Source organism: Sprattus sprattus (genome assembly GCF_963457725.1).
Source record: "Sprattus sprattus genome assembly, chromosome: 7".
NCBI classification, from domain to species: Eukaryota; Metazoa; Chordata; class Actinopteri; order Clupeiformes; family Clupeidae; genus Sprattus; species Sprattus sprattus.
The window spans coordinates 23,996,318-24,011,122 of NC_137926.1; the positions used below are offsets into that span (position 1 = coordinate 23,996,318).

Genomic DNA, 14,805 nt, shown 5'->3' on the forward strand with positions numbered 1-14,805 from the left:
TTTCTGAATAGCTCTCAATATATCTACTCTCTGTCTACCCTCTTTGATAATTTTACTTCATCAGTGCTCGTTTCTCTCTCTGCTGTGTCCTGGATCTTTCCCTCCTTCAGATCTAGCTATTTCATTCTGCAAGCCCTCAGCATGTGGAGGAAAGGAAGATAGGAAAGGAAAAGAAGGGAAAAGAGAGATAGAGAGATAGAGAGAGAGAGAGAGAGAGAGAGAGAGAGAGAGAGAGAGAGAGAGAGAGAGAGAGAGAGAGAGAGAGAACCTGCTCCACATTTCCATCCAGACGAGCAAAAATCCCCTGCACCGGTTGACTGTATAAGTGCTCAAATATATAGAGGTTCCACGACAAGCACTCCTTCTCATAAACAATTCAGACACTGACAGCTCCCGGGCTGCAGAAGTTACTCACCCTGGAAGACACGTCGCACATGTGAGGGGTAGGAGATGAAAGGATGGAGTCATTCCTCTGCACGATGCTGCACTGCTGTAAAGATACGTCTCTGTCTGCCTGTGTGTGCTTGCGTGTGTGTGACATAGTGCTCCCCCTCCTTTCTCTCTTGTCTCTCCCTCTCCCTCTGTCCCGCTCTCTCCCTCTCTCTCTCTCCAGCACATGCACCGCCATCCCCCACTCTTTCATGTGCCATTCATGTGCCACTCTTTCACATCCTATTCCACTTCCCCTTTTCCTCTTTTAGGTATATTTACATACCCCTAGCTTCTCCATCTCATTACTGATTCCCTTGAGGGGATGATATAATTATTATAGTGTATATATTATTATAAACATACTGTCTGTCTCACTGTATGTCTGTATGCCTCTATCTGTATTTTTATACTTACTTAAGAATAGAAATAGAAACCTTTGAATTATTGTCAAGTATTGCTCTAAACAACAAATAAAATGAGAGAGATGTGAATGTCAGGTTTCCATATATAATTTACTGCTTTATATGTATACATGTTTTGGCGTGGCAGAAAATGAGGGAATGACTGTAGGAACAGTTGAGTTTAAAAATTGAGAGAAAGGGCCTCTCTATGGTTCTGTTAACCCCTTCAGCACAGTATGTTATTATGGCAATTAAAGAGTCATCACAAACACCACAGCATTACTTAACGCCTTATGGCCAACCTCTCGGGGTGGAACATTTGCCGAAATCTGCCCAGTTCTGTGCCTGAGTCCGAGGGGCCCACTCCACGTGAATACGATGTTCCTCCATAATCACGGAGTGACTGCCCCTCATAACATCTCACATGACCCTCTCGACTGCACTGACGTAACTGCTCTGAGGTTGTAGTAAACTCAGCAGTCACAGGCTCAGCCTCTCCAATCAGATCTGGGCTCATTAGGACAGGAAATGTGCAGGGAAACCGTGCTCCCTTTAGAGTTTTATAAGTTACCTGCAAAAAATCTCAGGGAACTTTGCACACTGAAAGAGTATGTTTTGCTTTGAAAGGGGATGTAGCCTTTGGGGCCTATTTTGGGCAAAGCTGGTACGTGGCTGAGGCCAGTGTTGTTTGTTCTTGATCCAGGATCAGTGGTCATTTAATCACCTTATGTGCGTACATAGACAGCCACTGCATGTGCCAAGATGAAGACAAGGAAAGGGCCAGAGGAGGTCTGATCTTTTACCCATTGTCCTGCATCGGGACACCATAAATACAGACCATGGTCAATAGTTTAGGCATCACTGAAATGCAGTCAAAGCAGCCAGGTTTGCTATCAGTGGCTGCTGTGAGATTAAATTCTCTTGTAGAGGCATGAGGGAAGGAGTTGTTGAAATAGCTGTCTGGGACTCTCTGTATGTTTTAATATTCCGCCGTGTGCTGGCTGCTGCTGTTTATTAAGACTAAGCAGTGGTATGTGAGGTTCTGAGGTGATCTGCTGTTTGTTTTGCGATGTGAGGCTGCAGACTGGATTATCAAGAGTCAGTGCTTTGTTTATGACCACATAAAATCATGGCTGCAGGTCCTCCTTTTGTTGGAGTGATTTTTTTTAGTGGTTTATGTGATGGAACCGAACCAAACATCAGCCATTTTGTTGCGATAACTCCAGTGAATGTGGACGTGTGTGTGTGGCCACGGGGGAGGCAAACACAGCGAGCATGTAGATCAATGTCTATTTAAACAAACCCAGAGGGGGTCTGACTGAATTAGGACACCAGCAGAGAGAAGACCATCCCTGCAAATATCATTCCATTACTGAGAAAGTAATACCGTCAGTCTTTGGCACAACATGGACCAATACTCCAAACAGTTCTCTAATATAATGCTGACTGGTGCTTTCCTTCCCAAATGTATCACACAGTACATCACCGTGCTTATAGTTTCTATGAAAGGGAGTATTGTAAAGCATTCCACTGTAGACTGAACTGTTGGTGGTCTAATGTGAATTCATACACAATGAAAAAAGAAACAAATGCAAAGGGCTCTGAGGTGATCCTGAGCATGAAACAGTAAATATTCTCTGTTCAGTGGTATATATCATCACGGGTGGCGTGGGACATCAAAGGCAAGGAGATGGTTATATAAGTATCAGAAATTAAAACACAAATCCAAAAAAAGGTTGAATGAGACAGACCAAGTAGAAGGAAAGAAGACAAATTAAACTAAATAAGAGGAAGTGGTGAGAAATTGATTTAAAAAATGAGAATCAGGGCTAGACAGTGAGTGCAGAGAAAGAGAAAGAGAGAGAGAGAGAGAGAGAGAGAGAGAGAGAGAGAGAGAGAGAGAGAGAGAGAGAGAGAGAGAGAGAGCTAGAGGTGGGGAAACACTGAGGAGAGGTGTGGACAGACTTGGACAGTGAGGGTGTGTTTGTTGTGCCGAATGAGCAAGCAGGAAGGCACTAAATGAGGTTTGAGTGTGAGTGGGCAGCCTGTGTGTGTGTGAGTGTGTGTGTGCATGTGTGAGAGTGTGGGAGAGAGATCAGGGTGAAACAATGGCCCAGATGAGCTGGTCAAACACATGACCTCAGCGCAGCATTCGGCCATATCCGCCTGTGGGCCACCAGCGCCTTTTTCAGACCCAACAGATCATTTGCATGAGTGCTCCTGAAAGTAGACCTACTGAGCTCTGGGTGTCATAGGAAACAGACACAGACACTCACTGACAGCACTGGCTGTGACCGTGGCAGGTGTATGTGGGGGCTGAGTATGGCTTAGCAGTGACAACAGTCAAAACATTCACTGACGTGATCTGCTGTTGGGTCATGCATGCCATGTGCTGTGGATTTTGCATGGTACTAGTCAGTCCGCCTGGCTGTTTCCGTCATACCATTAGGGGACTATCACATCCCAAATGCAAAACTATTTTAAAGACTATAACCGTAAACCATTGTATTGCATCTGAATTTGCCAATGTTGCAGGTACTTTCAACGTTGGCGGTGGCCTGTAATTGATGTTTTTTTTTTAATGTTGACAGGCCTATGGGCCTTTTAATGTTGACAGGCTATGGGACATGTCTATGGGCTTACATGCCTAAATGTCCTCTGGTAATTTGATTTTAGGCGATTTTGCCGCCATCTACCGTCAAAACTTGACATTGTTATTATGATTTGATACTTGTTTGTTATTATGAACTGTAGCCTATTTTTAACCAAGAACTCAAAAATGATGATGAAACATTTCGTCTTCCAGCATAGGCGAAAGGTTAGGCTAACTGACAGAGAGCAACAGCTACCATGATAGGGTGACCAGACGAACCCGGTTTCCAGCGACAGTCTGCGTTTTTCGTTTACAAACATAAGAATATTTCACTGTTTTGGAGGTGTTTGTGCGTCTGAACTGAAAATGTTCCCGGATTTTGTCTCAGGAATATGGTCAAAGGTTATACAAAGGTAACCATGAGAAAATGTGATAATATGTGTGATTGTATAACCTTTGATCATGTATCCTTTTCAACCTTTTATCTTTTATTATTTGAGTCTCACACATTTTGACCCTTCAGTCTAGGGCTATAGCCTACATGATCAGTGATGTTATGACCATGTTTTACTAAGGAGGTTGGATATCCTTAAACTACAAAAAAAATAGTTACAAAATCGGTTTGCTAGGTTATAAAATCTCAGAGCAGAGAAAAAAGCAGGGAATGGGAATGCATGCTCATGTAATCAAGGCATTAAACCCACTGTATTATGTAAGGGATAATGTATAGAACGCAGGTCCTTATCGGAAAATAAGTCCCGACAGGGTGAACCGGACACCGACGCGAAGCGGAGGTGTCTTGCTTCGCCCTGAAGGGACTTATTGGGGATGGGGATGGCCCATTCAAATCAACGGGGCTTTTTGGAACGTTCTGAAGAGCCGTATAATAATCAATAATAATATTGATTTATAAAAGTGTTTTAGGCGGATATTCTCTTCGGGTAAGCTTAACTGTTACATAGGCTATTTTACAAAGTTATGAAAAAGGGAGATGGACGGGGCGGAGTTTTAGCCCCCATTGTCAGTAGTAGCCTATACATAGTAGTAGCAGTATACATCTTCGGTATTACAAATAACATTAACGACGGCAGCAGGTAAGTTTTAATTCATTTTGTTCTCAGTATTGGCATTTGATAAAAGCGCAATTGCTTTATTTTTGTAGTGACAGTAAACACCGTAAACACGGGGAGTTGACTGAAAATCTTTTTCAATTCTTCAAAACGTGTGGTTTTGTCCTTCTACACCACTGAATTAACTAACGTTAGCTAGCAAGGATAGCTACCTAGGTTTGACTAGTATGCTAGCTAGTTTAGGATAGATTATCTGCACTGTAACTTGTCATGTGCATTGAACACCAAGGTTGCATGAAGTGATATCCAATGTCACAACGTTATTCTTTCTTTCATTGACATCATCAGTTATCTAAAATATCATGTTAAGTGACTTCAAATCTTGAGTTTGGATGACTCCTTTACCCTTTAGTAGCTTTTCGCTAACCAACGTTACCTGAGTGATTTGATGTAAGGTGACACGGTGTAGTTGAGCTGTGGAGCAGCCTTAACTGAGTAGCTGTTGCGGTGAGACAGCGTCTTTCCGTGATTTTTCAACCAGAAGACCGGAGACTGGATGTACAAATCTGAAGTTTTATTGTAATCAATAACTCACCATAAGGGGATGCCCATGGATCATCTCATTGTGTGAACGTTCTGCAAACCTTTTTAAAGACAAATATCTTCATGTGGTTCCCTCTGTTAGGCTGCTTGCCAAAGCCAATCTGCATTAACTATTCCCTCTTCACTAAACACAAGTGAGACTCTCATACTGGTGAGTTAATCCATGTTCATCTAGTCATAAAAAATATCCTACATAGCCTAGGCTACTCCAGTACCATATGACTCAAATATCCATGAATTGGCCAATGTTTTGACTCGTACACTTGGTTGCATTGTAAAGTTTGTCCATTAGCCTACCCAAACTGTAGCCTGGTGACATCAGCCTACGTATTTCCGCCTGAATTGATTTCAAGCTCTAGTAATATTAGTTGAGATATTGCTACACAATAACAATTACACATGTTAATGTAATTCAGTGCAGTGCTAATTAGTCCCCATAAAGAAGACTGCTTGGGTAACTCAGTGAATAATACGTGCCCTTCTTAGATTGTTGTTTGCCAGCCATAAACAGAACAGAAGACTTAAAGTTTTTTGTTTTTATTGCGATTGGGAAGATGAACGTGACTACTTGACAGCTTCCAGCGTTCACGTGGGATAATTACGTCATCAGATTTGCGGATTCAAACCCGTTTTGCGGTCAGACAGGCTCTGATAGCAGGGTAGATTGCAACCTTCCCACTCTGGAGAGGGGATTCTAACCTTGACGGTAAGTGACGCTCCAAATGGCAGATTTGTCTGGCCGGGAGGCCAGTTTGTCAAGGTTACGTTCCGGAAAGTATGAAAATCGGCTTAGTGTGGCAGTGGCCTTAGTCAGCAACACTTTATGACCACATACCCTAACAATGATTCTGTCTTTGTTGCTGCTGGATCCTCGTGCTTCTGTTCACTGATGCTGGATCTTTCTTCCTCTATCCAGCTTTTCTGCTGCAATGCTCCGACGGACTGCCATCTCCTCCGGGGTGACTGTCCAGAAGATCAGTAAAACCATCACCTTCTTTTCCAATGATACTCCGACCAGCTCTGTCAGCTCCAGGCCAGAGGGGGGCACTGGTGCCACTTCCGCCGATCAGCCCAAGCCGCTGCTGCTTTTCCTGCCCTGGCTGGGATCGCGGCCCCAAACCATCACCAAGTACTGCGAGATCTACTTCCGCACAGGCTTCGATGTGCTGATGGTGGAGAGCGAGGTGTCCCAGTTCTTGTGGCCGCGCTGGGGGTTGGAGTACAGCGCGCGTGTGCTAGACGTGCTGGAGGACGAGCGCTTCTCCCAGCGTCCCCTGCTGGTCCACGCCTTCTCCATTGGCGGCTACACCTTCGGCCAGATGTTGGTCCACATGGCCCGTGACTGCCAGCGCTACCGCGGTCTGGCGCAGCGCATCAATGGCCACATCTACGATAGCCTGGTCATCGGGTCGGTGGAGAGGATGGCCATTGGTGAGAGATGGCACAAACACAAACAGCCCCCAGCACAGTCTGCGTCAGATGTTGTCTTTAAAACATTGGAATCATATACAGATGCAGCTCAATATTGTGTGCTCTAGATTTCACTGAATTTATGTAGAACCCACAAGCAAGATAATATTGTTGATATTGTAGTAAGATGTGACAGAACTGTTATTTAAATATTTTGTGTGCTTGAGTTTCAGATGTAAAGGGTCCTTAATCTGCTTGCCTTTGGTGCAGTCGTCAGACATCTGTCCAGCCCCTTCTAAATGTCTTTAATAGGTGGTTGCCCTCATTTTTGTGTGTGATGTAGAAAGTTCACCACACCTCTCATAGCACCCCTTCGGTAAGGGCCTACAGAAATATCCAGCTTGCATTGTGTTACTACATGAGGCTAGCCAAGGATACTTTGTTAATTCTGTAACGTTGCATTATCTGAGATGATTTGTGATGGCCAGTCAATGGACACACTGTCTGTTTGTGGAGATACACTTGGCAAAAGCATGCGTTTTAATAACTGTTCTTGGCATGGATCTGTTGTTGTGAAGGGTTTTTGTTGCGGTTAATCAATGAATGTACTGCCAGTACATCATTTGGGTGGCAGGGTTTTGCATATCGTTGTTGGAGGGTGATGGTCAGAGTGTTTATCTCTGAATTTTCCCTGTACGGAACCAAAGAAGATAAGGACTTTGTTCAAGAACCAGTTCTGTCCCACTGATTTGAGGAGGCTGTTGTTGCCTCAGGTTATCAGTGGAGGCTCAAAGTTCAGAATATGATTGCACAAGGTCAAGGGGTAGTGTTAGGGGGTAGTGTCAAGGGGGTAGTATCAAGGGACATGGTGTGTGATTAATCCACGTAAAAAAATGTTTACACTTAATTTTTCTATGATTAATTAATCGCAATGACAACCCTAATGGATAGTTATTGTAGTAGCTGGTAAAGGCATGTTTGGATGTGTACGTTTGTGCTGTGTTGTGTAGGTATGGGTATGTCCTGTATGATAATTGTGTTATGTCCTGTATGATAATTGTGTTCTGTCCTGTACAGTGGTGGTCCGTCAGGGCCTTCAAGGCCTTCTCTGCTGGCCTAAACATCATCAGAAAATAAATGTAATAAAATAAATTTAATTTTAATATTTTCTTTTCATAAATATCTATTCAATTATTCCCTATAGTCCATTATCTTCATTGCATAACTTCCAGCGTAGTTAATTTATGTTAGAGCTTTCATCCAATCATATTTCAGCTATCATGTGTTGCTACGCTCTTCCCCGAGAACAGAAATCTTCCCTGAGGCCTTCAGAATTCACATTGAAGGCCCGTGTACATCTGATTGGTTATCACAACTGGCTGTTTCAGTTCATTTAAGTTGAATGAACTGAAACAGACAGTTGTGACAACCAATCAGATTTCGAGTTGGCGACACTGGGCCTTCTAGAAGGCCCGGAAGATTTCTTTCCTCGTGTTGAACGTGACACGTAAACGTCCTTTGATTGGATACTGAGGCAGACCAGTGCAGTGCTTCAGTGCTCAGTTTAGCTGGCTAATGTGAAAACGACGTACATCGGTTTCAATGCTTTGTTTAGTGGACAAACTTGTTAAAGCTTTCGGTGGACTTAATAAAACTTTGTAGACTAATCCCTGAAAATCGCCTTTTATTTTTAAGTTGTGACAGTAATATCCAAGCGATCATATAACTGAGAGTTTACTACTCTTAATGTATTGTTAATACGGGTGTATTGATTTTAAATGCTCCGGAAATATTTATAAAGTCTGTTGTACTCGACTATGTTAAGGTGATGCAATGCTCACTTATACTGCCTTTCTGTATAAAATATACTGGTTCGAGAGCCATGGCGTCATAATGATGGTATTAGGAGGTGGATTGACTCAGTTTAACATCGTGTAGGACATCGCTGAAGGCCCAGTCGTGAAATGCACGGACCGCCACTGGTCCTGTATGATAATTGTGTTTGTGTTTGTGCGTGTGTGGGTGTGATTGAAAAAATGTGCCATTCTCACAGTTTGTGTGTGTGTCTTTGTTTGTGTCTCAGGTGTGGGTAAAAACGTTTTCCCCCGTTTCGAGGGCCTAGTGACACGCCTCAGCCTACTGTACTTCCGCGTGTTTAAGCAGCAGACAGTGGACTACTTTAATGCTGCCATCAAAGTCTTCTGGAACAGTCCGGTGACTTCTCCCGCCCTGTTCTTCTACTGCGAGAATGACATGCTTAGTGACCCGGATCAACTGGAGGAAATGATCACCTGCTGGAAGAGCAGAGGGATCACAGTTGAAAAGCAGAAGTGGAAGGAGTCCATCCATGCGGCACACCTGCGTGCCCATCCACAGGAGTACCTATCCGCCCTGGACAGCTTCATGCAAAGCATCAGCACTTTGCCGCTGAAGGCTAAAATGTGAACCTCCCCAGAAAGAAAGAAAGAGAGAGAGAGAGAGAGAGAGAGAGAGAGAGAGAGAGAGAGAGAGAGAGAGAGAGAGAGAGAGAGAGAGAGAGAGAGAGAGAGAGAGAGAGAGAGAGAGAGAGAGAGAGAGAGAGAGAGAACATAGATGAACCCCCTCTCCAAAACACATTAGAACTTCAGAGGAACGTTTACCACTTTTGTTCAGCTTCACAGAAACTTTATTAACACAGCACACATGGAACTTTTCTCTCGGGTCTCCACAATGTTTACCAACGTATAGTCTTTATACAATAAAAACAGCAAAGCTTTTAAAAACATATGACCATGTGCCACAAACACTTAGTGGCTGTATACTTTTTCTGCTGAAGACTCTTATGGCAGTAGTGAGGAGCGTGCTGTGAATGCATGTGCTCACTCCCTTTTGTGTGAACTTTGGCAGCAAACGTTCTTGCTTGAAAAGTAGACATGGCCTTACTGAGCACCCTGATATTACTTGAGCTGAGCTCAGATATGAGTGTTGAGCTTTCTATGTACTTCCATTTTGAAAGAGGAAAATAGATTAAACAAATGTCTTTATGACCGTTAGAACTATTGATGTGATTTTGTGACAAATAGAAAAATGAAAATCTATGCATTGTTACATTTCCATTTTTGTAGTTTTTGTCAAATAAATGTTGATTATGGGGCTTCTTTTCAGCTCCACTCTTATAGCTACTCACTTTCTATGTTTGTTACCAATCAGTCTGTCATCTTACCAACACATTATTAAATTACAAAATGATGAACATTTTGACAACATGTAAAGAACTGTCAGTCTCATTCTTGTGCCTGCTCTATGGACTCGTTTGGGGTTTCAGAAGGAGGGTAACCTCTGGTAAATATGAAGAGTTGTGTTGCTACATGTTCATAGCCTTGCCCTGGCAATTGCTTTCCAATTAAGCTAGTTAAGTCAAGTAAGTATTTCATTCAGTGTGACACGATGTGGATTATACAAGTAGTCTAATGCTATTGGAAACATATTTTGACACTGGGGAGTGCTCTCCGCAGCGGTAATTGTGAAAGTATTTGGATGATACATGTATCACTCTTCCTTCCACGTGTATTTGAACTTATGAAGTGCACATTGAGTTGCACACTTTGTGACCTAGTAGAAGAAAGGCCTTTAGAACCTCGGATTGTAACACTTCTGATCCTCTTCGACACAACAATAGACATGGGACAAGATGGCTTTAACATGCAGTAACATGCGACATCGCTGTCGCTGCCCTATCTGAGTCCGCTGCCCTATATGAGTCGCGCATGCTCAAACACAAACGGTTTACGGCAGAAGGCTCAGGAGCAAACTATCCAAGATGCGCATGCTCATACATGCTTTACACCATTAGGCTCAATATCAACGTATCTGGCTTCTCTTAATGCATAATGTAGGTTTATTTAACGGAGTGTTTTATAATTTTGTCAACGGTTTACAGCATAAGGCTCAACGTCAACATATGGGGCTGGTTTTAACGCATAATACCGGTACATTTAATGTTATATTTAATTGTGTTGTAAACGGTTAACAGCATAAGGCTCAACGTCAACATATGGGGCTATGTTGTATTACTGTTACTAGTAATGAATGCACTGCTTAACTAATAATTCAATAAACATGAAGCTTAACATCAATCATAAACCTTGGTGGATTTCAAACGTAAACAAATGCGCTTGTCATTCCACTTCATGCTGTACACCACCATGTTAAAGGCACCCATTGCAACATTAGGGCATCAAAATGGAAATGGAATGGAAGACAATCTTTATGATATTGACATTTACTTCACCATATTAGCACATTTGCATCACTATTTGATACTTTGGGCGTTAAAAAGAGCGCTGTGAAGATGAACCAAAAGCACAGATAAACGCTGTTAAATCAGACAAATGGATAGCACCACTGCAAATTAATGGGACTGTAGTTACAATGAAGCTAGATACTGGTGCAAAAGCAAACTTGATCAGCATGTCAGATGTGAAGGCAATTAGAGAAAAACCAAAAATACGGAAGAAAACACTCGCACTAAAAGACTACAATGGACAGAGCATTGAGTGCTTAGGCACATGCAAGCTGAAAGTCACAGTCAAGGATAAAGTGCATCACCTGCTCTTCTCAGTTGTTCCTGAAGGACTTGATTCACTGCTAGGGGACAAAGCCTGTGAAAGCTTGGAGGTAGTGAAAACAACACCAGCATGACTGACTCACCTGACTCTGCTGACACGATCGTGCAGAACTTCTCCGACGTCTTCAGAGGTTTTGGTATGCTGCCATTTACATACAAAATTCAGCTGAAAGACAACGCACAGCCAGTTGTTCATGCGGCGCAAGAAGAGTTCCACTGGCACTCAGAGACAGCTTGAAGAAAGAGCTGGAGCGGATGACGGCGCTTGGAGTGATAAAAAATATCAAAGAACCAACGGAGTGGGTTAATTCCATGGTCTGCGTAGAGAAAAAGAATGGAGAGCTTAGGATATGCATGGATCCAAAAGACCTATATGAAAATATCAAGCGTGAACACTACCAAATACCCAAGCGAGAGGAGATCACCAGCGAGATGGCAGGCGCCAGGTACTTCTCAAAAAAGGATGCATCACAAGGTTTTTGGCAATTGAGGCTGGAAGAGAGCAGTACCAAGATGTGTACGTTCAATACACCCTTTGGACGATACTGTTTCCAGAGGCTTCCCTTTGGAATTATATCCGCCTCTGAAATCTTTCATAGGGCAATGGAGCACATCATCAAAGGCCTGGATGGAGTAAGAGCCTATGTAGATGACATAATTATATGGGGGTCCACAATCCAGCAGCACAATCAGAGACTGACCAGTGTTCTAGAGCGAATACAAAAGAATGGATTAAAGCTCAACAAAAACAAATGCCAGTTTCCTGATCAAGAGATTGTGTTCCTCGGAGACAAGCTCTCAGCTCAGGGAATACGCATGCCAAAGCCCACAGACAAACAAGGTGTCCTACGCATCATGGGAATGGTAAACTTCATCGGGAAATTCATACCCAATCTCTCAGCGAAAACAACTTACCTGCGTGAGCTCCTCCACAAAGAAAACAACTTCAACTGGACAGCCAACCATGAGCGCGAGTGGCAAAAGCTCAAAGATGCACTCACTGCCACACCTGTGCTGACATTCTTCGACCCAACCAAAAGAATCAAGGTGTCGACAGATGCTTCGAAAGACGGAATCGGTGCAGTACTACTACAAGCCGAAGGTGAGCACTGGAAACCTGTAGCACATGCATCTAGGTCAATGACAGAGACCGAGTGCAGATATATGCACAAATTGAGAAAGAATGTCTCGGATTAGTGTTTGGCCTTGAAAAGTTTCACAGCTACATATACGGCCTACCCACCTTCACAGTTGAGACTGACCATCGTCCACTCGTTGCAATAATGAAAAAGAACCTGAATGAAATGTCACCACGGATACAGCGCATGATGATGAAGATGCAGAGGTATGACATTGAACTCATCTACACACCAGGCAAGCACCTCATTCTCGCCGATGCATTGTCAAGAGCTCCTATCAAGGGTTGTGCGAGCACGACTGAAGAAGATGTCCAGGTGCACGTCAACACGGTGTCCACAGCGCTTCCTGTGTCCGACGCCAAGACCCGGCAGATCATCGACGAGACGGTGAAAGATCCAGAGCTACAGCGCGTCATGGAGAACATGTGTAATGGATGGGCTGCAGGATCCTGTCCACAGTTCTTCCACGTCAGAGGTGAGCTGAGTGTAGTCAATGGACTGTTGTTAAAACAAAACAGAATAGTCATTCCACGCACACTTAGAAAAGAGCTACTGCAGAGAATTCATGAAGGACACTTAGGTGTCGAAAAATGTAAAAGAAGGGCAAGAGACACAGAATACTGGCCAGGACTTAACAAAGACATTAACAACATGACAGGCAAATGCGAGACATGCCTGAAATACAGAAACAAACAAACAAAAGAGCCAATGACTGTAACTGATTTGACAACAACACCTTGGCACAAAGTAGGAATGGACTTGTTCCACCTGAAAGGAAAGGATTACTTGGTAGTAATTGACTAATTCTCAAATTACCCTGAGATGGCATTACTCTCAAGCACATCATCCAACTGTGTCATTACACATGCCAAGTCCATCTTCGCCAGACATGGCATTCCGCATACAGTAATGAGTGACAATGGACCATGCTTCAGTAGCAAAGAGTGGCAAGACTTTGCAAAAGTCTATGATTTCAAGCATGTCACATCTAGCCCACTGTATGCACAGTCTAATGGCAAAGCAGAGAAAGGCGTTCACATCCTGAAGCTGCTGTTTAAAAAGGCTGCAGACAGTGCTTCCGATCCTTACCTGGCTCTACTGAGCTACAGAGCATCACCTCTGGAATGCGGACTGTCACCTGCTGAGCTGCTGATGAATAGAAAGCTTCGAACAACACTTCCAACCTCTGCAAAGCAAAAGAAACGCCCAAAGCCGGAACAAAAGCTGAAACATCAGAAAATTAAACAAAAGAATTTCTATGACAGAACAGCAAAGCCGCTTCCACCACTGTCCAGTGACGACGCAGTCAGGATTGAAAGTCCTGAAGGATGGACGACGAAAGCTACTGTTCTTCAAGAGGTCGTTCCACAGTCCTACACTGTGAAAACACCAGAAGGACAGATCATCAGGCGAAACCGGCGCAGTCTCCTGAAAACACCAGCAACACCAGAGACTGTTCCAGACCAAGAGCTCAGTCAAACCCAAGCTGAGTTCAAGTCAATCTCCACACATAATGCACACTGCAACACAGACACAGACACTGATAATCTAACCAATACTTCTCTTCCAGGTGAAATGCTGATAAGAAGATCCGCAAGACATATCAAGAAACCTGAGAGACTTGACCTGTAAAAAAGGGAAATGAGTTAATGTGTTATGTGTTATGGCATTAATGGTTGAGTTTAGTTACAGTAATTAAATAGCCATTGTGTTTTTCTTACATAACTAAATACCAAGAATGAGTTATGATGTTTGTTGTTACTACCTATAATGAGAAAAGAAGTCCATGCAGTTTAATGGAAAAGTTGTCTAAGGTAATTACTGACACTTGTGATGCGTTTAGTTTTTCATGCTTCAGAGACAGGGGGATGTGGTGATATCTGTAGTTCCACATGTTACCACAAGGTGTCGGTACCGGTTCTACTAATGAGTGATTACTGTTAATACAGATCAGATTTAGTACTTCCCTTTATTATTATTATTTTTGATATCCAATTGATCGCACCTCAAGTCCAGTAGATGGCGGTAGTGCACATTGCTTGCAAACTGCCAATAAACATTACAGAAGAAGAAGAAGAAGATTTAGTACTGAGATCATAGTGAAGTCGCATGTAAGATGCTCCGTCTTTATAATAAAAGACAAGTGCTAAACAAAGATTCTTTATTGAAATGAAGAACAAAACATAGGCCTCACAAAAACGAAGGGGATGGTGGGGGAGACAAAAGAAATAACCTCTATCGGACCTAAATAAAAAATGAAGGCCTCTGGAAACAGGCCCAGGGTGTTACAGCTGAAAAGTATAATATAAAAAGAAACCATGCTGCAATTAAACACTTCCCCTGTTCTTAACCTTTGGAGAATGGGCGTGTTCTGGGGTTCATGCCTCTACTGTGCTTCACCAGCCAGGACTTCATATACTGTGTTGGATTGAACACTCATGTAGGCTCTTCTTCAACACTTATATTTGACCATGACTGCGAAAATGGAAGATTCTATAGCTAAGCTAAAACATTTCACTTAGCTATGTCTAACTGGCTTGCAAAGAATCTG

At 43.0% G+C, this 14,805-nt stretch overlaps 1 protein-coding gene across 3 annotated transcripts; it reads left to right on the forward strand.

Moving 5' to 3' along the window:
* Positions 1-3,661: 3,661 nt before the first annotated feature.
* Positions 3,662-9,763, forward strand: LOC308368175 (transmembrane protein 53). Of its 3 annotated transcripts, none has more exons than XM_080842279.1 (5): positions 3,699-3,839; positions 5,182-5,250; positions 5,654-5,805; positions 6,016-6,530; positions 8,593-9,763. In XM_080842279.1, the coding sequence occupies exons 4-5, from the start codon at positions 6,029-6,031 to the stop codon at positions 8,952-8,954; spliced, it is 864 nt and encodes a 287-aa protein (XP_080698405.1). In that variant the 5' UTR covers positions 3,699-3,839; positions 5,182-5,250; positions 5,654-5,805; positions 6,016-6,028; the 3' UTR covers positions 8,955-9,763. The 3 variants fall into 3 exon arrangements, with proteins under 3 accessions (XP_080698404.1, XP_080698405.1, XP_080698406.1); XM_080842280.1 differs by lacking the exon at positions 3,699-3,839 and adding an exon at positions 3,873-4,520; XM_080842278.1 differs by lacking the exons at positions 5,182-5,250; positions 5,654-5,805 and having other exon boundaries at positions 3,662-3,839.
* The last annotated feature ends 5,042 nt before the right edge of the window (positions 9,764-14,805 follow it).